The sequence below is a fragment of the Siniperca chuatsi genome, linkage group LG23 (assembly GCF_020085105.1).
Source record: "Siniperca chuatsi isolate FFG_IHB_CAS linkage group LG23, ASM2008510v1, whole genome shotgun sequence".
NCBI classification, from domain to species: Eukaryota; Metazoa; Chordata; class Actinopteri; order Centrarchiformes; family Sinipercidae; genus Siniperca; species Siniperca chuatsi.
The window spans coordinates 15,658,708-15,683,764 of NC_058064.1; the positions used below are offsets into that span (position 1 = coordinate 15,658,708).

Below are 25,057 nucleotides of genomic sequence, written 5' to 3' on the forward strand. Positions count from 1 at the left end.
AAACCAGAACACTTCTGATACCAAAATCTTGTCCCTTGCCTACAGATTCTGCATTCATATGCAGATATCTGTTTATAGAGATTTGTGTATATGATACTGGCTGTCTTGTGTTCGGAAAAGCCTAAAAAAAAAGACAGAAAAAATGACTGTGACCTTTCCTCTGTTTCACGGTTCTCCATGTTTACAGTTGTGCGTGGAAGAGCGCTCTGCGCTCTTGTTGGTCACGTCGTGGAATTTGTCATACTCAACAAGAGAAGGCAAAAGAATTCTGTCACGCTAGTCTTGTTGGGAGAGCGTGAGGCGTCGCCGATGTGGCGTCGGTTGCCGTCCACTATGAAACGCTACACAGGATAAAACGATCAATTGTCGCTCCCGACGCCTATTTTGTTTGTGCTATTATTGGGTTTATTATTCAGGATTATCATGTAGTTTGAACCCGGCATAAGAGTCTACAGCCATGCCAGCAGATATGTGAGGGCTGTACTTAGACACAGTGGTACTTTGAGCTAAATGCTAACATCAGCATCCTAGCATGCTAACACGCTCACAATAACAACCATGTTCACCATCTTAGTTTAGCAGCTTGCTAGCATTTTCTAAGTTCAGCTGAAGCTGATAGGAATGCCATCATTTTGGTAGGTATTTGATGAGAAGCTAGTGTATTGGACTAAGTAAAATTTTGTAACACTAGTTTTCGCAAAAGAACATGACAGCATAGGCAGAAGAACAGCAATATCCAATACTCAACACTAATCCAATACCAAGAAATACAAGGGCCCGAATCACAGATACGATACTGATACTTTTTATTATTTAAGGCGGCTAATATACTATCAAGTTGGGGAAATCCATGTGTCACATTTTATAAGGTAAATTCATCACAATAGGCTACTAGACCTGAATTCTGAATTTGTTTTCATTACCGCTAAGTGATTGAGCAAACATTAGTCAATTCGTTATACTGCTCTCTGTTAATTTCTTAATCGCATACATGTCAAAACACTGTTTTAATGGTAACTAACAAATCGTGTGAAATGTCTAAACTAATGAGGTGACAACTGTGCACATGCACACAATAGCAGCAGCTGAGAAGCAAATAGTGCAGCACTAACAAGAGTGTTGATGTATCCAGAACGCCATAATGTGAGACGGATGCTTTTTTTTTGGTTTTGATCCTATTGACGATAGTATCAATACTCAAAGCAGGATTAAGTATCGGTAGTATTGATACTTTATCTGTACAGTGTCAACCTGCAGTGCTTTTACGAGCACTAAGAATGTGTGTATTACTTCTGAACAGGGACTCAAAGACTACTGAACAAAGGGTGCAGTAGTAATTTTTCAACTTTAGGGAGAGCACAAGCTTTTTATGTGTGTTGCTTGGTACCTACAATAGAGAAGGTTAGGCAGATGTATTTGTTGAGCAGCTTTCAAACACAGACGCAATTCAAAGTGCTCAACAGAAGGCACAGAAATGCATTAGAATAGCATTTTAAGGGCCGGGCCACCAATTTTACACATGATGATAAGTTTACTCGTTATAGAGAGTGCTACTCAGCGTGTGACAGTTGGTCATGGGTATTTTATGAAGCAGGGAAGGTGTAATCAAAGGCACTATTGTGTTGCATTAAGGCTAAATGTAGGATCCAGAGTCAGGATATCTGAGCGTCTATAATGAAGTGGAAAATCAAATAAAGTTGAGCAATAAGCGCCACATTGCAAACACCTCTGCTTTTAACAAAAATAGAAATCTCATTTAGACATTACATATACTGTAAGAAAAATCTTTCATAACACAAAAGTTACATAATGGGATACGTGAACCTGAACACACCAGCTATGTGCCATCTCTTAGCACCTTTAAAAAAAAACAATTACAGCACTTGAAGAAAATGTTCTATTTATATAAGATTGGTGGGCGTTCAGTGGGCGGAGTGGCCAAAACATGTGTTTTGTTTTATTAACGGCACGCAGTAATTATGCAACCTGCCCACATTCATATCACAGTTTCTAGCATGCTGTCTGTAAAAGTTTGACGGCATTGTGGGGGATGTGTGTGAGAGAATTTGGTGACTTTGAAAGGTGCTCTGATGCCACCTTCATGTTTAGAAAATGCAACGCTGCACTTAGTATTGCACCAACCACCTGAGTTTCTTTCTTTTTTAATTTCTGGGGAATATTCAAATGAGCTCCAACTTTAGCTCTGTCTCCGTGGCAGGTTGCTAAGCTACAGACTGTGTCAGGAAGTGACAAGCGAACATAATTACAACCCTGGATGACAGACACCAACCACAGTGTTCATTAGACTTACTCAAGCATTAGGACATCAAGTCTTTTGAAGGGACAAAAACCTCACACGACCTTTTCTATCAACTAATCACTCCATAATCATTTGGTGAATAACTACTTAAACAATTAAGGAGCAAAGGAATTATTTCTTGTTTCTTTACAGGATGGATGTTAATATCTAAGTGCTAGTATTGTGTCTGGTTGAGTTGTTATTTTCTTGCATTTTGAGCATTTTCTGGGCATGAAAACATTCAGATGTACTACAGCAAACTAAAACTAGAACGACTAAAACGGCACACAAGTAAATACATAAAAATAAAATGAGTTAATATTTAAATTTGCCTTCGATGTTGCTCGTCCAGATGTACAGTAGCTTGCTCTGAATTCGCGGTCTTGATGTTTTGCTCGATTGCTGTTAATGAGCAGCGTTACTCCTCTGTGGTGTGTGTGTGTGTGTGTGTTTTTGTGCATGTAGTGCTACAATACGCTCTCTCTCTCTCTGCTGGCGTTGCATTAGATGTTGATTGACAGTGATATTAGCACCTTTCCATCCATCTCTTCCCTATTAAAGCTATTTAAAGCAACCTGAGGCATGCACAAGGCCCTCCCGCCTGTGCAGACAAAATAAGACACAAATCACCTTTGCATTACAAACACCCAGTGTGCTAAAATATTTATCTGACTCTCACCTGCATTTTAAATCTTGGCTTGACTGTGGCAGAAAACAATAGCTTAAGGTGCTATTGCATTTAGTATACTCAGTCTGGGTCCATTTTAACCTATAATACTTATAAGATGTCAAAAAACATTGTGATTTTTGCCCTCAAGGCCAGATTCAAGACTTAAACCTGGTTTCAACCACAAATCAGCTGTTTACACTGTCCACGAAACAGCTCCCGCTTTTCTCATGTTGTCCGGAACTATATGTGGTTTTTAAACCTGACTCCATGGTCACATCCTGCATGAAATATTAATTAAAGGACAAACTTTTTTCCTATTTTTTCACAAGATAAGGATTGAATATTACGTTTTAAAACATCTATGTGGTTCAGTCAAAATGAATATGCTGGTATGCTTTGTCACAGAGGTTTCATATTTGGTAGGTTAGACAGTTTTCCATGTGCAAATCAAATATGTAGTTTTTTCCCCAGCAGACACCAAAGTAATCTCAAGGCTGCGATAAAGATGAAATTAATGAATATTGCGTTTGGTGGTCTTTCAAAAATATTTTGCACATTTGATAGCTGAGTGCCATCAAGACAAAAAGAAACCTTTATTCCCTTGGACAGAATATGCACACAGTATTACCACCCAGCCACACACACACACGCACACACACACACACACACACACGTCCTCTCTGCCTGACATGAGAAGCCTCACATAATTGATCCCTGTCTGTAAATAAATAAAAAACGGTGATTTAATTTTTGCCGATACGGAATCCGTCCCTCATTGCTGTCCTGTTTTATACGTAGATGTACAAACTTCATTTACACTCCAATTTCACTTCACTTCAGGCAGCCGATCCACAATTTCAGGCTTGATTTTTAGCGGGCCAAATGTGACGCCAACTGAGTGAATTTGTTTTGCAAATGTATGCAAATGTTCATCTGTAATAAGGCAAATTCATCAGCCAATTTTGTCCGCTCTCTGAATTTATGAGTGCATTTATGAAGGGAGAAATGGATGGGCCAACACCTGACATCTACCTAATATACACAGAGGGCTGATGGTGATTGATTGGGGCCTCTGTGGACAGCACGACACTGTGTGCATACTTGATAACATCTGTCACCGTCAACCATCTTTATTATCAACATCATTTTGGCATATTTTCTGTGGGTGTCTTACTGTTTTTTCACGCAAGACAAAAGCCATCCATTCTGAAATGTCAATGCCGTGTTCAAGTCCACACTATAACAATCTATAACAAAAGTTCACTCCCCTTTTTTTCCATTCAGTTTTATGGTTTTATGTTGTTGTTTTTTTTGGCTTGAAAAGTGTCCAGCATCAATGTGTAGTATATATAATAAGTAATTAAAAGGCTCAAACTTTAATTTGTTAACTCACAATACCACTGTCTTGTCTGTTGGTAAGTCTGATTGTTACTTTGTTTCTTTGTTGACAGCCTCCGTGTTGCTCTCCATCTTCCTCTATGGAAGCACGTTGTTAACAAAGTGACAGACCTTGTGGTGACAGCATGCATGTGACGGATGCACAGCGAGACGGAGTTTGAAGGAATAACGCTAATTGCGATTTTCAGACTAATGAAGTTACAGCAGCTCGCGCGGACACATATAATGGTGATTAGAGAGCGAAAGTGATCGCAGTCATTATATAGTGAGTTGGAAGCAGACAGAAGATGTTTCACAGGAAGGTTTGTTACCAGAGAGTTAGAGGTTGGTGAATGTGAGGTGGCCATGTGGTGTCTCAGTGAGTAGCAGCAAGCCAATAAAGTTGCAGTAATAGACAGGGAATTTATAAGTGCTTTTATGTGAGCTGATGGTCAGTTTTTTTTTAACATTTAACATCTGTTTAACTTTTTAAAAAAAACTTTGAGAAATGTTTTAGTGCAAAAAGCATCAAAACAGCAACATAAACACAAAAACAAGGCTCTGATTCCTTCTACCCACGCGCCAACCAACCCACAAGACTCTTAAATCAAAACTGTGTCTACTTGCAGCCCTCTACACAGATTGCATATGTCTACAGGTTGTGACCAGTTCAACCAAAGGGGGATTATTCCTTCTCAATTTCTTTTATTTGAATACTTTTTAGAGGTCTTCAGATGGAAAATTATCCAGTAATTCACAAGACAAATGCAAAAATATACTCGATTTTTTGCTTTTCTGTCCTTTTAGTCATCTTGCAAGCCTTCAGACTTGTGTTGCAGTGCCTAAAAAGAGGTACCAACCTCGTTCTTTGGGGGACAAGCAAGACATTTGCGCACTTTTTGCTTTGAAAAATAAATTGGTTGGTTGTAACATGGTCTCATGAACCTACTTATGTTTGTACTTGATTTTAAGAGCTGTTCCAACTTCTGGGGAATAAAATTACTGGAATCATTTAAAACCTGGTTGTGTAGAAAGTTGCAAACATTGAATACTGATATATTATAGACTTGCATGCACAGTATTTTAAGAAATTTGTTCAACATTTTGGGAAATACTCTTACTTTGGCTTTCTTGCCAAGAGTTAGGTGAGAAGACCGATACCACTGTAATGTCTGTGCGTAAAGCATTAAGCCGGAGCTGGGAGGTGATTAGCAGGGGGAACAGCTAGCCTGGCATTCGCAAAAAGTTTTGAAAAAGCTTGCAGCACCTTTAAAGCTTTGTATTTGATTTAAACAAACAAGGTACAACCTATAACAGGTGAGCTTTAGAGGTGCTGGTAGGTGAATTTTTTTTTTTACCTCTACCAAGAGCCAAGCTAGCTGTTTACCCCTGCTTTTAATGCTAAGCAAATCTAAGCTAATCACCTCCCGGCTCCAGCTCCTAACGCACAGACATGAGAGTGGTATCGATCCTCTCATTTAACCCTTGGCAAGAAAGCGAATAAGTGTATTTGCCAAAATGTCAAACTATTCCTTTAAAGTTTTAATGACCTTAATTAACCTCTCTCATAGTAGCAGTAGGAAGACATTCACTGTACTGCATGCAGCAAAACTCTGTAACCCTCCTGTCACTCTGAGTAGCAGGAGTGAGACTGAGAAAATCCTAAAATGCTGACAAAAACAAGCTGGATTGCGGCTTTTGAAAATCAGGGATCTCAGCACCTGTCAAAGTACTTGCTGAGCTATCAAGTGTTGACAAAGAACCCTATCAACCCCCGGCAGATAAACAGTACAAATTTGGATATTTTAATGTGACAGGGCATTGACAGTCTTATTAATTGCCTCTTTAAATTACTCTCAGAAATCAAAACTGAGAAATAAATATTTTTTCATTTTAGACAGATGACAGATTGAGATTTACACCAGGACTGGTTGGTAAATCAGAATGATTCAGAGAAACAGAAAGATTCCCCAGCGACAACACCGTTGAAATTAATAAATGTTACATTTCCCATGTTTTGCAGTAGCGTGCCTTGCTCAAGGCTAGTGGTCCTGTGTCCGTGTGCTTTGTGTTTTTGGTGTGGGAAGACTTTCATCTACTACTGTATAATTATCCTATCAGAGGGAGCAAACCATATATTAGCCCCAATAAGCTATGAATGGACAGAGGAGAGAAAAGACAAACACTAAGGAAAGGGGAAAAGTGTAAAGAGAAAATTTAAGGGGAAAAAAAACATTGTGGTCCAGCAAATTTTGTGTTTAATATGAATATTTATTTAAAAATCCATAGCTCAATACAGAAATAGTCATCTATTATATGTATTATCAGACAATCAGTACTTCAGCCATGCTTTCTCTGATTAATCACGGTTTCAAAAAAGTACAAGATAATTTTTTTTCCATAATTGAACTTGTGCAAAGAAAATACACTAAAAAGCAATAGAAACACCGACACAAAATAGATAACGATTAATTCCTTTTAAACAATTCATTTTTCTGAAGAAGGCATCGCACAATTCCAAGAAAATCAGTCAAAGATTTAAGGCCATTTTGTACAGTTAATTTTCATATAGATTTATATTTCAAAACACTCAGTTTTTAACAAAAGGAACTGGTGCATCCTTTGTAAAACTGTACATGCAAACATAGTGCACGTTGTTAAGAAGATATGACGAGCATACAATATATTATTTGGATAGCTTTAGTAAACAAAGATCTTATGTGTCTTAACACCTCACATGGTCTATTAAAACACTCTTATAAAGGTGCCACACAGGCACGCACACACTCGCGCACACACACACACACAAAGTATATTTATATCAAACACATACACACATTCTACACACACTTTTATGGGGCTTGGCAATGTTAGTGAGCTGTTACACTACAACGGAAAAAGTATGGAAAGTTAAAATCATAATTATAATAATTATAATATCCATCCACCCAAAGCAGACCAACGTAAAATAAATGGCATCAGTGACTATGGCGATAATGTGTGTATGTTTGTGTGTGGGTATGGAAGCAAAGAAAGGCCAAAATAAAACATTTTAAAACTTTTGAAATTCTAATACACCTGAATTCATATCACTGATGTATGTTAATTTGAAACCCATCTATCTGAATTAATGTGGGTTGAATTCACCTCTTTGAAATTTCCTGAAGGTAATTTTTGCAATTTGAAACTGTTTTTCCAGGTTCACAAATTCAGATCGAAAAATTCCAAGTTTCCAGGTTTTAAGTCACCAGCTGTGTTTCCATCAACGTATTTTTATGCGCATTTTGAAGTATCGCATTAGAAAAGGTTGATAGAAACGTCAAAATTTGAAAAAACACAATTTCGCAAAAACGTTTTTATGCTCGTTTGAGTTGGTTTTTTACTTAAGAGTTAATGCGCTTGATCGGAGATGGAAACACCTTTTCCGAATAAGTTCTGACATAGCAAACATTTAACTCACATGACTGATCAGCTGTTTCTGCTCCAAGAGAAGAAGAAGCTGTTTCTACTTTCAGATCAGAAATGACCAATTAGTTTTAAGCAAACAAGATTCAAGTTCAGGCCTTTTTTCCTTCATACGGTGTCCTGTCCTTGTCGACAAGCCTTGTCATTAAATTTGGTGAAATGAACATAAAGTAAGAGATGCATTTTCCTACCATGAAAGGATTTTCTGAAGAACACTTGACTTGAAACAGGAGGTAGTTAGCCATTCAAATGGCATGACAGGGACATCCTGTAGGCCGTTTGTATAGTATGTACACTATGTAACAACAGCGTCCTGGATTTGAATCTTGCCAGCCAATGTCAAGAAAACAAAGAAATAGCTTGGAGCAACGTGGGAGTTGTCAAAAAGGTGAGTACAATTACCTTTCCATTGCTCCCTAAGTCACATAGTTTCTGGTGGGTTATGTTTAAATCTTTAAAGTGAGATGATGTAACATTTGAAAGAAGAAATGACACATTCTTCCTCTTACAAATGAAAAGGTGAATTCATAAGCAATAAAATGTACCCTCTCTCTATTTAGTACACTCAGGGTGCTGCCACTACAGCTTTACATGGTCTGATATGACTGGTAGCTTACAGTTGCTAATGTTAGCAAACTTATATTGCTGTGTAACTGATATTACAGAGTCAGTTTGACTCTTTTTTACTTGTACTACTGACCTGCAGTCCTAATGATGTGTCCAGCTACGCTCTGAACGCAGTGGGTGGCTGCAGGAGTGTGACTGTACTGGCTAAGCAAACACACACACACACACATACACACCCACACTCACATACTGTTAGTCTTACCATATCGGCACTCTGCTACAGTGGCAATACAGGAGGGGATTGTGAGAAAAGAAAGATGAACCTGGGAATGTCAAGCAACTAGAAAAGGCAGCGATGTAAGATATTCAAAACAAATTGTAAATTTGTGTAAAAAATGTCAGTAACAAATATTCATGTTTGGGCACTCTACTGTGTTTACAAGACATCTGGGTTGCAGATTTTCGATGATGTCAGTCACTTGCATGATCAGAGTCTGGTTTCTTTTGTCTTGTGTTAACTGAGTGTTACACCTTTGAGCCACAAGCAAACGTTTGGCTTTCTCGCTGCTGGAAATAGCTGGCCACTCACACACTGTATTACCATGCTACTACTGATCATACACAACACAAATGCTTGTCAAATAAGTTTTGTTAACATGAAGCATACAGCATCAATTTAAGACTACTTCAGAGTGTTGACACAACAAAAATACTGTAAGCTTTAACATCAATGCAATGCTTAAATATCCCTTCACATTTTTGGTGCTGCAATGTAATTCACTCACTATCCATAAATGTCAAAATGTTCCTGCATTCCCACTTTTTGCAAGACTTTTTATACATTTTATCTAATGTTGTTTCATACAACACACAAATCTCATTCACATTTAACATTTTCACTCATCATTGAAACGTCATTACAACACTAAACAATCCTTCCACGTTCCAAAAACGCAACTCTCATTCTTCATCAGACGTCATTTAGAGACAATCGTTCGATGTTAAATTGGAAACTTGTCGGACGTCGTCAGTGACTGACAGGAATCATAAAAATCATCCTTTTACACATGATTGGCACATATAAATACACATCATTAAAACAAACATATAAAAAGCTATATCAAAGCTAAAGGTGCAATAAAAAATACACACCAAAAAATTAAATGGAACAAAAAGCCAACATAGGGAAAGTGTGTTTTTCTCTGCATTTTTGACCACTGGGCTCTTTATGCTCAAACAGTTTTTAGTTTGAGAGCAGCTGCTGCCGTTTTAAACATGGGGCAGGGACGTGGTGTTAGACGACATAATGAGACGAAACCCCTGGGCACGTGGGCATCCTATTGCCAAGGCAGTTTGGAGAACAGAGACAGAGAGAGAGAGAGAGAGAGAGAGAGAGAGAGAGAGAGAGAGAGAGAGGGAGGGAGAGTAGCTATGCCTCCATTCAGATGTCAAATAAATGCTATGCAAAAATATGAAAGGCTAGAAAACAGAAATTGCACAATTTGAATCTTCATCATCTTCATTTGAAATGTCAAAAAGTAAAACGTTTGTTCTTAAATGTTTGCTAATGTTGACCATACTTCACGGTTTCTTTGAGACAGAACACACGAGTAAGAGTCTACAGCCATGCTAGTGGCTCTGTGAGGTTGAACTCAAGGCACGGCTGTGTCTAATGTCAGCATGCTAACATGCTCACAATAACAATGCTAACATGCTGATGTTTAGCAGGTATAATGTTTACCATGTTCACCATCTTAGTTTTGTGTGTTAGCAAGCTTACATTAGCACTAAACTAAGTTGGGAAACACATGAGTTTTGCATGTATTTGGTCATAAGTTTAATTTTGACCTGATGATGGCGCTAGATGAAAAGTAGATGAAAAAAGGGTGGAACAGATATTTTACATTTCAAATATTAATTTGGAACCATTATGCAGTCAATTGTAACCATTTATAAAGCAGACTGTCCAACCAAATGAAATTCCTTTGCTATTTTTCAAATTCTGTAATAAAACCCTTCCCTCTTCTGATGAGCATTAAAATGATACATTTTCTGTTCAGCTCGTCTGTTATAACTTGCAAAAAAAATGTCGGATGGAAACACAGCTAGTAAAAGTGACAGAGGCAGAAAAGAAAAGAAAGAAAGAGAGAGGGAGATAGACAGGAAGAAAAGCTGTAACAGGGAGACAGATTTCTCAGGGCTGACAGCAGTGCAGACAGACAGACAGGGTGAAGTTACAAATGGAGGTATAGGCAGACAGACACTCACCCCCCACAGACAGACAGACAGACAGATGGGTAGAAGAGGTAGTGCAGGGCCACTATATGCATGCACTTGACTGAGGCTACACTCATGCAAAAGGTTAATACGAACACCAGAATACAGTACGGTACAGTACAGTACAGCACGGTACGGTACGGTACAGAAGGGCTACCAGGACCTGCACTGCTGCTACCTGACACAAATGAGAGAGAGAGAGAGAGAGAGAGAGAGAGAGAGAGAGAGAGACAGAGACACAGAGAGAGAATATTACAAGCTTCATATTGAAACTATGTGTTTATAAAAGTATCAACAGTAAAAATACTTGTTAGCGTTTACTGTAAACAATGAGTGAGTTGGAGAGAGATAGAGAGAAAGAGAGAGAAAGAAGAAGTCCAGTAATTTACAGAAAAGTTAGTGTTCATTTAAGATCAAGTGATTCCTTTGTTTTGTCTGGAGACATTCTCTTTACAATGTTTCCAAAGAGCTGTCCTTCATTTGTTCTTTCCTTCCTTTCTTCCCAGCTTGAATTCAGACCCTCCAAACTCTCTCCAAAGCCTGTCCAGGTTTCCCAGGCCAAAACAAAACAAAAATTCCAGACAGTAACAGGAATGCTTGACAGTGGAAGTAAACAGACTCTCATTGGCTTTTCCTGTCCTCAAAAGCAACACTCTCCTGGCCCGACATGCAGCTTCCTGAACACGAGAAAGACCACCGTGATCCACAATGACAAGGCATGGAGAGCAGCTTTAGGGAAATGGAAGTATTTCGCGCGTAAAGTTCAGCTAACACCTGACTCGGAAACCTTTCTCCTCCTGGCTCCTCATATCTGGGTTTGGAGGGGTTGCCCTGGCGGTGTGTAGGGAGGCGGCGCTGGCGACGGCTTGATCCCGCGGGTCCTCATGTAGGAGAGGAACTGGTCAGGGATCTCGGCCAAGACGTCTTTGGCGAGCCGGGCCATGCTCAGGATGTGGTTCCCCGTCCGGTCGATGTAGTCCCTGAATGGAACAAACTGAGAGGAAGGAGAGGGAAGGAAATGAGTAAAGTGACTTTTTGAAAAGAAGAAGGGATGGCAAATAGAAGTTGAGGAAGGAGAGATAGGGAAGAAGGAAGCCAAGAAGAAGGAAACAGGAATTGAGTGTTCCCCAAACCCTCCCCCTAACAGCGATTATCCAATCAACCCATCAGCTTAGAATTTCTCCCCATGTTGAGGCAGTGTGCATGGGGCTGTAGTGAGAGAGGTGGTGTTTTTTTTACCATCTTGTTTTTTACCAGGAATGGATTAAACAGTGTGTTTATCTGCTCTAACATAAGCTGCAAACATTAGCACGCCTGGCTAACTAGCTTACTACCTACAGTAGCAACGAAGCGTTACTTCCAAGGCCAACAAACACAAATGGATCATCAACTGGTGAGGATGGTGACTTTTTGCCTGGGACATATAGCTTTTGGCACGATATCATGTATGTAGTCATCAGGTCCCTGTTTACAGGGCTCTCATTTTAAATGGAGTCAGCTGGAGACATTTAAAAGTCAGATGTAGACGCCGTTGTCAACTAAATCATGGAGCTAACGTTACCTTAATTAGCTAGCTAGCTACTGCTGATAAAATTGGCTAGAGACAGTCGTTTTTTCAGCCAGCTAGAAATGAGAAGCCTGCTTTTGTCTACATTGTTTAAAAAAATACTACCTGCCACCATTATCACTGTAAACTGCGCGTGTACTGTGCGAGAACGGAAAGCTTGACCAGTGTAGCAACAGTGGAGAGACAGTGGAGAGGGAAAATGAGGAAAGCCACACTGATGAAGATTGTAGAAAAAAGAGCAGGTGGAGTGAAGAGACGAAGAACAGAGGTGAGAAAGAAGATTACGAGCAGAGGAATGAGGGTGATATGTATGGGAGCAAAAAAAGATGATGAAAAAATATTTCAAAGAAATAATTCAAATTATATAACATAATTCATCCTCTTTGTTTCAAGTTGCTTTGTTCACAATTTTAAGTGCTAGAAGCTCTTATGATTCAGGATTTTCTTTGTAAAAATACAATCATCTCTCCAGCCTAGATCACAAATTGGCACTGCTACAGAGAAGAGAGTCTGCCCTAATTAAGACGCTGCAGATTCGCCTTATTTTCTGAAATGAAATTCTGGCATCTGGTTGTCTGGTGAACAAAAGGTGGTGAATGTCAAATTTTCCTTAACAGCACTTGGAGAAGAATCGGATCCCTAAGGTCTCTGAGATAAGCAACAAATGTGGATACAAAGCTTGTGCAAATTAGCGATGTCATGTTTTTACTGAGAGTATTATATATTAAAGTTTGCTAATGCCAGTTGGGGCTGATGGTGTGTGAAATCGAGCAGGTCCAAGTTTTAAGACAGAGAGGGGAGACGGGCACAGGGCCAACAGCTACATACCAAGACCTAGTTAGCTCTTGCTGACTGATTTTATGATGACTGTATTTAATGTGTTTTGGTCACTTCTGGCCAATATCCAGTTGATAAGGTCAGTATCTGCCCCAGATCAGTGCATACTTAATAATACCGTATGAATAAATCCTGTTTATGAAAGGATAATTCACTTTCATTACAACTTGGGTCTTATTTTCATAGCTCTGGCTATCATTTATATTATATAGGGGGATTTATATGAAGAACTGCCCAAAGAAACACAGTGAATGGTGGCCTCTGATGTGGCTAAGAAATAGCAGCTTGGTGACTTTGCTAAAAGGGGAAAAAAATATTTTCCAAACTGTCTGTAGTAAACATCCATCATAGTTAACAGACCGACTTCCAGGTTCAACTATGACTTACTGTGACTTACTATAATTGTGCGCACACTCTTATCCTGTTCATTGAGGGATAATTATAGACAGTTTAGGTATACCTCCAATTAAATGTTTTAGATAATCTGACTGTCTGAGTGTCTGACTGCTTGTGTTTATTGTCCTGTCAGTGGCTACTGTATGTCGCAGCGTCATTCTTGGTGAGTGCAATGTTATCATAATTTATAGAAATGATTATCTATGATTATTTATTCCTGTTATCAAAACTAAGACCCAAGTTTTAATAATGAGAACAGAGGGAATTATCCTTTGAAATCACTGCATTAGATGTACAGTATATGTATTTAGAATAATCCATCCTTTTTGAGACCTGGCTGAATGCACTTTAATGTCTTGGAGGTCAACAGAGTTTCATTAAAGAATGAGCCACCACCCATTGTTAGAGTGCACTGAAGTCACATTCAAATCCACACTTATAATACGTTTTTCAATGTTTTGCTCAAGAACTCTAGGACACACGTTGTTGTTGACTTCTTTAACCATCAGGCCACCTTGCTGCGACTCAGTATTTACATCTCAAGACTGCTGCCTCCTTCACGATGCAAATCCACCTGCTGTGATGATATAAATGCTGGCATACTGTATTTCCATGACAGTCATGTGTCACAGACCTTTACAGGTTGAATGCCCCTTACATGGATGATATAGCTGAACTACAGTAAATGAGGACAGATATGAGGCTGTCTCTGTTTCATTTTACTTAATGAGCTGTTGTCACCTACAATCCCACGATCATATGAGAGGCCAATTTGTGGTGGAAACCCTAGCTGCGAAAAGTAAACCTCGTGTCACTAGAGGATATTAGCTTGCTGATAATGAGAGCTTGTAGGCAGAACTGGGGTAATGTTCCAGTACCAAAACTTAGTTTTACGCCATCTCTGGGTCTTTTCTACAACGCCTGCATATGTGTGTGTGTGTGCTTCAGCTTGTTAAAAAGCCAACTAACGAGCATGCCTCCCTCGCCCACATGTGCTGAGGGAGGGTGTGAGGGAGCAGTGGCAGTATAAAAGGTCATGGAGGAAAAAAACCAAACGTCTCACTCTGAATGTTTGCATTTCTTCTCTTTGTCTTGATGCCAGGCAATGATAATTATAAAAAGTAATACTTGTCATTGTGGGCTGACCCATTACAGCAAAATAAATAAGGTACAAATAAAAAACATGAACAAAGGGATGAATACATTGAACGGATGATTGAGAGGCCGAAGGAATGACTGTATAAATAGTTTAGATTTTGAGCGGCCAATCCCAGCAATCTTGTACTTTCCAATGGCATATTTTTGAATTTTTCAACGCATTGTCTCTGTGGCTGTTTTCCAGTCAGTAGGGACCCACTTCATATCCCAAACTCTATGTGAGAGGATTCAAAGGAAGAACTGCCAAAGAGGCAAAGTAAAAAGGTGGCCTCTAAGTTGTAGCAGCTTGGTGAAAAAGGCTCATCTTTTTACTTCTGTCCATAATGCACTTCCAAGGTCCCTTCTGTCTGACTGACTGCAGACCAAAAACTTTTCTAAGTCGTACATTAGGCCGGGGTTAGAGCTCAGGGTCTCTGTTCATCCACTTTAATGCGAAAGATAGAGATTTGGCAGAATCTTCACAGATACTGGGGAGCATGCCATTATCTCTCTGTGTGTATATGTGTGTGGTGCATTTGTTTGTCCATTTTGCCATCTGGGGTCTGGTGCACCGTGGGGTCGAGGTAACCAGGTGTCTGTCTGCATGGACACAGTTGAACGACCTGGATAGGACTCAGGTGTTTTTTAGCCACTCGCCTTTAAAACATACAGTGACAAGGTTTGCACACAAATCCTTCTGCAACTTCAAATAAATCCTCTGCAAAGTTGAGGATGGTGGTCTGTCTAACATTTTCCAACACCAACGACCAACCAATGTCACTGAATGAGTTTTGATACTTTTTCACAATTATGTTAATAAATGACACATGACTGGCAGCAGTCTTATGACCTGGTCAACTGCCCAGGGGCCCCAAAAGCTCCAGGCTTATTGTGTGTCAACTTGTGCTGATCTAATTGTAATTTTGTTTGGGAATATGCACCACTAAAGCATCAATTGACATGATAAGAGACAATGTATTAATCTAGTTTTAAGACCTTTATTATCTCAGTTTTGTGCTTCTAAGCTACATATTCCTAAATGAATGAGTTTAGTTAAATTACCATGGAGCAAACCTGGGAGCGGTAGTCTTCCAGCACAGAAAAACTGAACATTACACAGAGAAAGGGAGGATCACAGGGTTAATACACAGGCACAGGAACTAATATCTATAATATAGTGCCGTCTTGTTGGTTAATTTGGCCATGATTTTTACTGCTGGTGGTTCTCAAAATCAGTATCACATTTAAAATAAATCAGCTTCGTCATTAGGAGGAAAGGATCTAGGTGGCCAAGTGGCAGAGCTCATTTGTAATCTTGGACGTGGTTTCATTTTTGATTACTGTCAAAGCATTGGGGAATGGTTTGAGAGAAAGAAAGGAGTGTGTACCTGAACAATGTCCCTCTCAGCATATCTTCCTCTGGATGAGATTCTGACTTCATCGCCATCCAACTCAATCATGGCTGAGGAGAATAAAAAGAAAAGAAAATACACACATGCACATTATTTCTTACTGTTGTGAAATTCTAAAAAAAGAGCTACAGAGTGCCAATGATATTGCTTAAGCAGGACCAGTAACTCTGAAATAGAGAACAGAAGTTTCTTACACATAAATATGTCTCATAAGTTCACAATTTGTTGACTTACCATCAAATTCTGCGGGCCCCACCCCCACGATGATAATTGACATTGGCAGACAGGAGGCCTGCACGAGAGGAGAAGAACAATGAATATTTGATACATTTCAAAAAATTTTAAACATTTTCTTTTGTGAAAAACTGTGTCCACCCATGTGAGTCGTTAACAGGATAAAGATGAGCTGCAGGTTAACATATACAGCCCCAGTCTTCATCATCTTCAATGTATAGTGCATACAGTATGCGGGTGAATTTTTGATGTGCGTGTTTTCTACAGCACCTCCTGGAGCGCTGCGTGGGTCAAGACATCACAGTGAATAATATTAGAGTCAAATCAACACGGCCCGAGCTCACTGACAGCTTACAAACAACATGTGTTTGTGTGTGTGGGTATAGTGTATTTGAGTAATGGGTTAAACTCAGGCAGCAGAGCAAGGGATGATCTTCAAAACATCTCTCTTTTTTTTTTTGCTCTCCACAGTAAAGGTATTTTTTGTTTTGTTGTCTCTACTGCCATTTGCTCTCTTTGTTTCCTGCTCCCTCATCTCTGCCAACTCCTTCTAATTAAAAAAATAATAATAATAATTTGTAGACTTGCAGTTAAAATACAAATACAAAAAGTGAAAACTAAACACTGCAACATTTTTTTATGAGAGAGAGCGTGTGTGTGTGTGTGTGTAGGTCACTCACTGTCCCTCAGGTTGTGGCATGATGATAAATATTGGGCAACAGGATCTGCCCTGTCTCCTCCTCCTCGGAGTATTTTTAAAGGAGGTCATTTAGCTCTTTGAAGTCTGAGATTACAGAGTTGAACTTGTCAAAGTAAACGTTCCTTATTTCATTGAATGTTGTCCATTGTAGGAGGAAGTGCATCTCTGTCTCAACCTCACCTGTCGACCACATATTCTGTTTTCTTTTGGTTGCCAGGATTATTTGTGTCTTCCTTTTTGGATTGCCAGTTTGTGGTCCCTGAGCCTGTACCTGGTTAGGATCTGTCTCTGCTTTCTGTCTCTGACAGTAGAGAGATATTCTGCCAATTCATCATCTGTTTTCTCCTTAACCTCTCCTCTCCTTCTCTGCTTTCGAAGGCCTGAGATGGATCACTGCCGTTCACTGTTCATTTTGTTTGCATTCTACATCGCACTCTGGCTTCCCTCTGGAGCATGCTATGTCTTGACAGTGATAGAGAGGACAGATGGAGGGTGAATTACATGCTGTCAAAAGTGAGCGAACACTAAAAAAATAACACAAGTAAAAGCACCCCAGTCATCATATTTCTGTTGGTTTTGTAAGGAAGGATGGATATCCAGGGATGAGTAAAAATATGTGTCAATACCAAACATCTGGACAATTTAATTGTCCATTGTTAAATTAACAACCCCTTATGTTTATGTATACTCTGAGACTTTTGTACTGCATGGATCTGGTTGATTTACATTATGTGTTTGTAAGGCCAACAAAATGTGCCTTTTCTTCATGTAGTAATTCATAGTAAATACATCTATAAGCTGGCAGTGACCCGCCTAATTAGGAAATACTAGGACAGTTGTTTTCCAGTTTTCATTTGAAGACAGATTTTTGCTCTCAGGACCAAAAAAAGTAATGCTGGTGAGATTTAAGAGACACATTTTTGCCCAAATGGTTTTATATTTAACACTAGAACCGCCAACGGGTAAAATGTACCAGCGGCTGTTTTTTGATTGTATACAACTTTGTTTCAATACAGTCCCCCAGTCTTTGACTTTTCCTAAAAAGTGTGTTATGTAGCACCCCCTATTGTTAAAAATTGTCAAGATAAAGCCAGATTTAAAAAATGGGCATTTATACCTATAAGCACCAGTGGGTTAAATTTACCCCGACAGAGAATGCAGTCATTTTCATCCTAGTAATTTCGAGCGTTTAGATAAACATTCTATTGGCGCCTTTTGTCTACTACCGTGCATGATAGAGCTGTGTCAAGTCATAGGCTCACCTTCAGTTTGGAAAAGAGAAAGGGAGTTATGAATGCAAAACAGACATTAGACTTGCTCATTATGTGTTTTTTGACCTGCGGAAAGTAGGAGTTTTTGACTGCACTGTAGGCCTTTTGTTTAGCAAAAGGGATCATTAAACATTTTTTGTTGGGTAAATCTAATTTGAATGTTTCAGTTGATTAAAAATGTTTCTTTTCAATATATATTTTCATATGCGTAATTGTTTGGATGCACGCCAGTCCGAAACAAACAAGCAAGAAGAACACCTTAGATTATTATTCTACATTATTATTATCATGTAGGCCTATAAAACACTGCAATAGTCAGTCATTTTTTTTTCTAAATTGTATGCTGCATTTCAATTCTGACTGTGTTTAGAATATAACTACAACAGCGCAGAGTGGATGGCATCAACCGTGCGTGGACGTTCACAGGTGCAGAAGAGCGCAGGAGAAAATGAGGCAGAAGAGGCAGAATGCAAACACAATAAAACATTCTGTGAATGTCTTAAGTGCTGGGATGCTGTTTGTGTGAAGTGCACACCCAAGGTGCTGAATGTCTGCGCAAAGTGTGTTTGAGCAACGTGTAGCATAAATAATCACAAAATCAATGCATTATAATAGCGGGTAAATTTTACCCGTTGGTGGTTTTAGGTATACAATTCCTGGAGGTTCTAGTGTTAAGCAACTATGCATTATGAAATACTACACACTACAGCATAATTACTGCAATTTGCTAGCTTTTTACACCATTCACACAGAATGGCTCAAACATGTTTATACAACTGACTGACATAAAAGGGAAAAGAACAAAAAACAAAATACCTTCCCTAACATCCAGTTCATATAGAACATTTAACTTGACAGTTATCTATACACAAACAAGCAGTCACAGTCTGTCTTAAAGAGGCAATTTACATATACTGCCGGTTTGAACTAAATCAGCAGCTGTCTTAATGGCAGCATTTCTCTATTCATTAATTCGTCTGCTTTCTTTTTAATGTTCCGACTTTTTATGTGTTATTTTTCATCTTTTGTGGAGTACAGTGTATCGCATCTTTTTCCTATAAAATCTGCTTTATTAGTTAGAGACTGAATTGTACGTTCATTGTATTTTTGCCTTTTAGGTTTTGAGAGAACGGTACTTGAGAAAAGAGACACTTCGCTTTCACTTTGCTTGTGAATGAGGTGGAAAATGATTTACTGAGAAAAGCTTTGGCGCAGACACAGACTCAACAGTCCTTGTGATGCAAGGCTAGGATCAGATCCTGGCAGTGTGCCAGTGGCCAACCATGCAAACAAACCACCTGCTTACACCTTTTTCATCTTCCTGACTTGCTGATCGCTCCAGGTCAGTGAGCCTTCAGTTCCCAATTGCGTCGGGTGCTTGAACCCCTGTATACTTGCTTGCCAGTCTAGTTATCGTTATTATTACTATTAAAGCCATTTATAGATCCAACTGACATTTCTCCAACTAAAAGACTGTGAAGAGAGGGCACATTTGAACTGAATTCTTTTTTGGTCTTTTTTTACTCTTTTGTTTTGGTTCAGAGTGCAGGGGCAGGTGTTAACAGCTACAGCAGGTGCCCTTACGTTGACAATAGACTCCTTGGTCTGGGCCATGTCTGAGATGACACCATCTGTGATGATGAGGAGCACAAAGTACTGGGAGCCATCCTTCACTGAAGCTGCATACCTACACACAAAAACACACAAAACCATCTTTGTAGTTATTTCTGCGCAAACATCATCTTTTGTTTACCATGATTATTCATTACTTTAGCATATTAAGCATCATTCTGTGTAGTTTTAATTAAAGTACTTAGCTTGTTCTCAAATTAAATAGAGTACATGAAAATAACTGAGGGGAAATAAGGCATTAAACATCCTTTGAAAATTATTTTTCTCATTGAATAAATGTCACTTACCTCCCACTCTGGAGGATCTTAATCTGTCAAGTACTTCTCTCTGTACATCTCTCTTTATGTCAACTCTATAGATCCTCAGCTCAGAACGGCTTTCAATTTCTCCTGCGATGTTGAGTGTGACCTTTCACTCCCATGTGAGTCGTGAACTGACTGTTATTGATATTTACACACTGCGATTATTTCATTTCTTTCTTCTGCTACGCTTCACTTTTCTGCACCGGGAGGTTGGATCTATGTGTACGTCTGCTTCCTCTCCACCGGAGATAACTGATATTTAAGTGTCTCTCACTGAAGATGATCACAACATAGCAGATAGAGAAAGACAGAGACATAAGGCAACAACTAAAGAGTGGTAGAGAGGGGAAGAGCAGAGGAGGAGAAGTAAAATGAATAATTACTAAGCCACATGTGGAAGTGAAGCAAGACATAGAGGAGAAAAAGGGGTACTTATTGAAATATGAGGGCGGTCAACAAACAGAGGAGAGGAGGTGGAGGTGCTGGGATTACAGATGAGGGATGAGGGGGAAAAACAGGGTGATGACGACAGCCTGTACTTGGTAACATACTGTAAGCAGACTTGAAGTTGACAAATAGACAATAGTGTTGCAGAAATATGCTACATTTATGTACAACTAGTTTTAAAAGTTTTCTAATAAGGTTTAGGAAGATGAGTATGTAGAATATGTGCTGATTAGTCTGGTACTTCAAAACTGGGCTGAATCGATTGATCGACTGAAAGAGGCTAGGGGTTTACAGTAAAATGTGTCTCATATATTTTATACTTGCAGGTATTGCATTTGCTGTATGGATTAAAACATTTTGTTTGCTACTTTAAATTAGATTTTTGTGTTTTGCGTTCTGTTATTTGCATGGACCAGGAAGAGTGCTTTAGTAACAGATGGCACAGATCCACATGAACATAAATGTGGGCCAGAGTTAGACAATGCAGTAGGAAAAGATCAAACAAAACAAAAAAAAGAGAGAGAGGAAGAGAACATGGAAGATTAAGAATAATTCTTGACGAGAGTTAAGAAAATCTACACCACTTTCATATCTGTCAGTTACATACGGAGCTACAGCCAGGAGAATGTTAGCTTAGCATAAATCCCCCTTCCACCCACACCTCTAAAACTCACTAATGAACAATTCAGTAATTAATATATCTTGTTTGTTTAATCCTTCCAACCCCTCAAGTGCAACAAATAACACATAACCCCCTGTAAAAACACTTTACACATCAGTTTTTGTGTGGTTTAAACAAATGAGATATAACGTGTTAATTAAGAGGTTCTGGAAGGCAGACATTGTTAACTTTGGACGGAGCCAGGCTAGCTGTTTCCCCCTGTTTCCAGTCTCTACGCTAAACTATCTCCTGGCTGTAGCTTCATATCCCTCCCCAAAAAAGTTCTGTTTGTGGTTAGATTAAACAAACAAGATACAACATGTTAATTAGTGAGCTAAGCTAACTACCTCCCGGCTTCAGCTCCATACTTAATGTAAAGACATGACAGTGATAGTGACATCATCTGACTCTCTGCAAGAAAGCAAGTAAGCGTATTTCCCAAAATGTTTAACTGCTCTTTGAAAAGAGAGAATATCAATGAAGTATATAAAGTATATATAAATGAGTAATTAGTTTGTGCAATAAAACAACAACGTGTTAGAGAGAAGTGGACAAAAGCAAAGAGGGAAGTTCATAAAGGGAGTTTGATGGAAAAAGGGAGTAAAAGGTATTCAGGTGACATTACAGGCTAAATAAAAGTAAACTGCTGCCTCTGTATTACTGCTTGTTTCACCATTTCCAGTGCCTTTGCCTCTTCATGTGTAACTATTCAGTTAAGATTTCAGTAAATTATATTTTAAATTTGTGATGTAACCAGATGAGAGGCTTCACTTGAATACATCTCTTTAATTACATACTTGCATGAATAGTTCCTTAATGTCTTTTTTAATTTCAGAACTTTGTCTAGATCATATGTCCGTGTGGCTGTCCTGCAGCATTAATTATGTTCTTGTCTACACAGAGACACAAGCAAACATGCAATCAGCTGTCAGGTACTTTCTCAGGTTTGTGTCCCTAGTTTTTCTCTGTCCCTCAAACTCTTGTTAGCTACCTGGCAACACTCGCTGCACGGAGCTTATTACACAAAACCCGTAAAACACATGTTGAGTGTCAATCGCAGAGTGAAATGTACTCAGTGTTCTTTCACAAGTACTCAAATGATTTAAAGTTCATTATACAAGCAGTGAGAGCAAATATGCAAGTGTAAGATAGTGTGCATGTCGTATAATGAAAATTGAAAAACAAAAAATAAGACTGTGGAAAAGTAAACATAGGAAACCACTAACTGGAGTAGATAGGGGTGTAGGAAAAATTGGTAAAATGTAACAATTTTCACATGAACTCCTATAAATGATGTGTGTATGTGTGTTACCTGGCCACATGGTTGATGACAGGGGAGAAGTTGGTGGGTCCGTAGAGCTGAACTGACTTCAGACTCTGGTAGTAGGCTTCCATCACACCCTCAATACCTGTACAGTACGGGTTCTGAGGGTTCCCATTCTGCATTAAGGAGAAGAGAGGAGAAGAGAAGAGAAGAGAGAACCATCATTAACCTGCATGATTCATTTCAGATGTATTGAGGAGAAACAGATGGAACAAACAAATGTTTATATTCCAGTGTTTTCTCTTGAAACCAGTGACAAAATTTAATGTAAAGAAATGAATACAAATTAAACTAAAAATGGTCATGTTGGTTATGTCAGGGCATACACTTATTAAATGTTGTACAATGTTCACCAATCCCCAAAGAATGAACCTCAACTTGTTTTATTCAGCTATGGGATTGACTCTGAGGTAAACAACACAATATTAGCAACAGGAGCCTTTCCAAAGACTTAACTTTTTATACAAATGCAACATGACTTACAGTATCATTCTATTGGGGTCAATTGAGGATCCTGTTAGTAGAGAAACTGATATTGTGTTCTTGTGTTGTCGGCAAGTGTCGGTGTAAACTGCTGTTCAATTCTGCTGGATTAACCTTAAAATCTGATGTTAAGTGTTGATGTTTCCGATGAAAACAATTAGCTGTTAAACAGCGAGTTGTAAAACCCCTCTTTTGTTGCATTAAAAGGGAAAAACCCCTCAGCTGTGAAGAACATGAGAAGTAGAAGAGCCATGTACAATGAGTTTTCATGAATAATACGAGGTTGAGTTCAAAAATGTTGCTGGTTTTGAATCGGAGTGTTTCAGTCTGAGCTTGGATCACCCATCATCCCTTTGAGAGCAGATGGGTGGTTTAAAAACCCCATGCATGAAACATCTCCACGTTTTACCCCCTTGTTCATACCAAGGCAAACTCGTGGGAGACCCGTCCGTCAGGTGGCAGCTTGGCTCCAAACCCCAGCGCGGGAAACATCTTATCGCTGTCGTAGTCCTGGATGATTTCTCCTACTGCTTTCAGGGCCATTGCGTAGGCATTCAGCTGATAGGGACTCATGTAGTGGAGTGAGGTGGGCTGGGCTGGGTTACCTGTTTGTGACAAAGGAACACACACACACACACACACACACACACACACACACACACACACACAAACACACACACATACTCAGTGGGCATGATAATGTGCTTGGACAATAGAAGAGGTTGAGACAATCTTGAAGGTGCCATGGTTACACTGTGAGAATCCAATATGAACTTTGGACATTTTAACAGTTTTCTCTTTTATGTGAGTGCATGAGTTTTACTATTTGGATGAAAATGTGACACAGACATATCTTTACTAAAATGATTTTGGAAATGTTAGTGAGAATATTTGTTATTTTTGGTAAAAATTGTGATCTTCAGGAAACTGCTGAGTCAAGTTTTTGCTCAATGTTAAATTACACCCAATTTAACTTTAAAATCATGAAGTGATTAAGTCCAAAACTGTCAAATGAAAAAGTCAAGAATGTCATTTTTTGTAGATATCCCTTTTAACTAACAGAAAAAAACCTAACCAGGTAATTAATTACCCATCTGTGTTGTAAATTACATGAATTGTCAGAGCCTGAGTGGGCTTAATGGTGCTTTATGGGTATCATTATTACTATTTGAAAAGCCACTCGAACTTTTTATGTCTTTCCAATACTTGTTGTTCAGTGGATCAATATAGCAGCCAGTGATTCCATGAACAACCAACAAATAGTTCTCTAATGGTTCTGTTAGTGATTTTGTATGACAACAAAACCATGCATCACATCACTGATGGAACTAAATTAGGTGCTAATTATGTTAATGTAATATTAATATGAAACTTTTTTTGATCTCCCTGCACATGACTTTTCATATCGCTATAGAAGCTGTGCTTTAATAAACTGCAGAACTCTATTAGCCATCATTCTCAATTGAGATTTTATGGAGAGCTAGACAAGATCAAGTACACCTCAACCTCAGACATTTGTCTCTATTGCCGCCGCCGCCTGTCCTGCTAGGACCGAGCTCAAGGGTAGATGGATAACACAGTCCTTAATCAGGGCCATCGTAGCATGTTACTGCACTCAGCTTTAGCTGCCAGGTGTGATGGAGAGGGCTATTAGGAAACACTTGATTCCCCATCTGCATATATTTGAATAAACGCTCCCTAGGCATTCAGCGCACTTTGTGTGTCTTTATGTGGGTCTCTGAGTGTGTGTGCACATTCAAAGTGTGCATGTGTGTGTTTACTGGGAGGCTCACCATTGGAAGCTGTGAAATCAATGGCCACGGTGAAGTTAATCTGGGTCCTGAGAAGAAAAAACAGAGAGATGATTCATTAATCAACAATCATTTTCCCCCTCTCTGTTTCTCTCTCACTCCCACCCACACACACACACACATACACACACACACACACACATCTGTGATCCAACAAGAAACAATCAGAAGAAATGAACTGCAGACAT

General features: G+C 39.1%; 1 protein-coding gene across 4 annotated transcripts in view; it reads right to left on the reverse strand.

Moving 5' to 3' along the window:
- Window positions 1-6,596: 6,596 nt before the first annotated feature.
- Window positions 6,597-25,057, reverse strand: part of LOC122871025 (copine-8) — a 91,073-nt gene continuing 72,612 nt past the window's right edge. For 3 of the 4 annotated variants that reach the window (XM_044185540.1, XM_044185542.1, XM_044185544.1), the window contains exons 14-20: window positions 24,852-24,898; window positions 23,482-23,663; window positions 22,564-22,691; window positions 19,794-19,896; window positions 16,239-16,296; window positions 15,981-16,054; window positions 12,033-12,436 (exon numbers count right to left, since the gene is read on the reverse strand). In XM_044185540.1, coding sequence (XP_044041475.1) covers window positions 12,230-12,436; window positions 15,981-16,054; window positions 16,239-16,296; window positions 19,794-19,896; window positions 22,564-22,691; window positions 23,482-23,663; window positions 24,852-24,898 — 799 coding nt within the window. In that variant the 3' untranslated portion in view covers window positions 12,033-12,229. Of the gene's footprint in view, window positions 11,650-12,032; window positions 12,437-15,980; window positions 16,055-16,238; window positions 16,297-19,793; window positions 19,897-22,563; window positions 22,692-23,481; window positions 23,664-24,851; window positions 24,899-25,057 lie in introns of those variants that run through there. The other variant, XM_044185541.1, reaches the window with a different exon arrangement.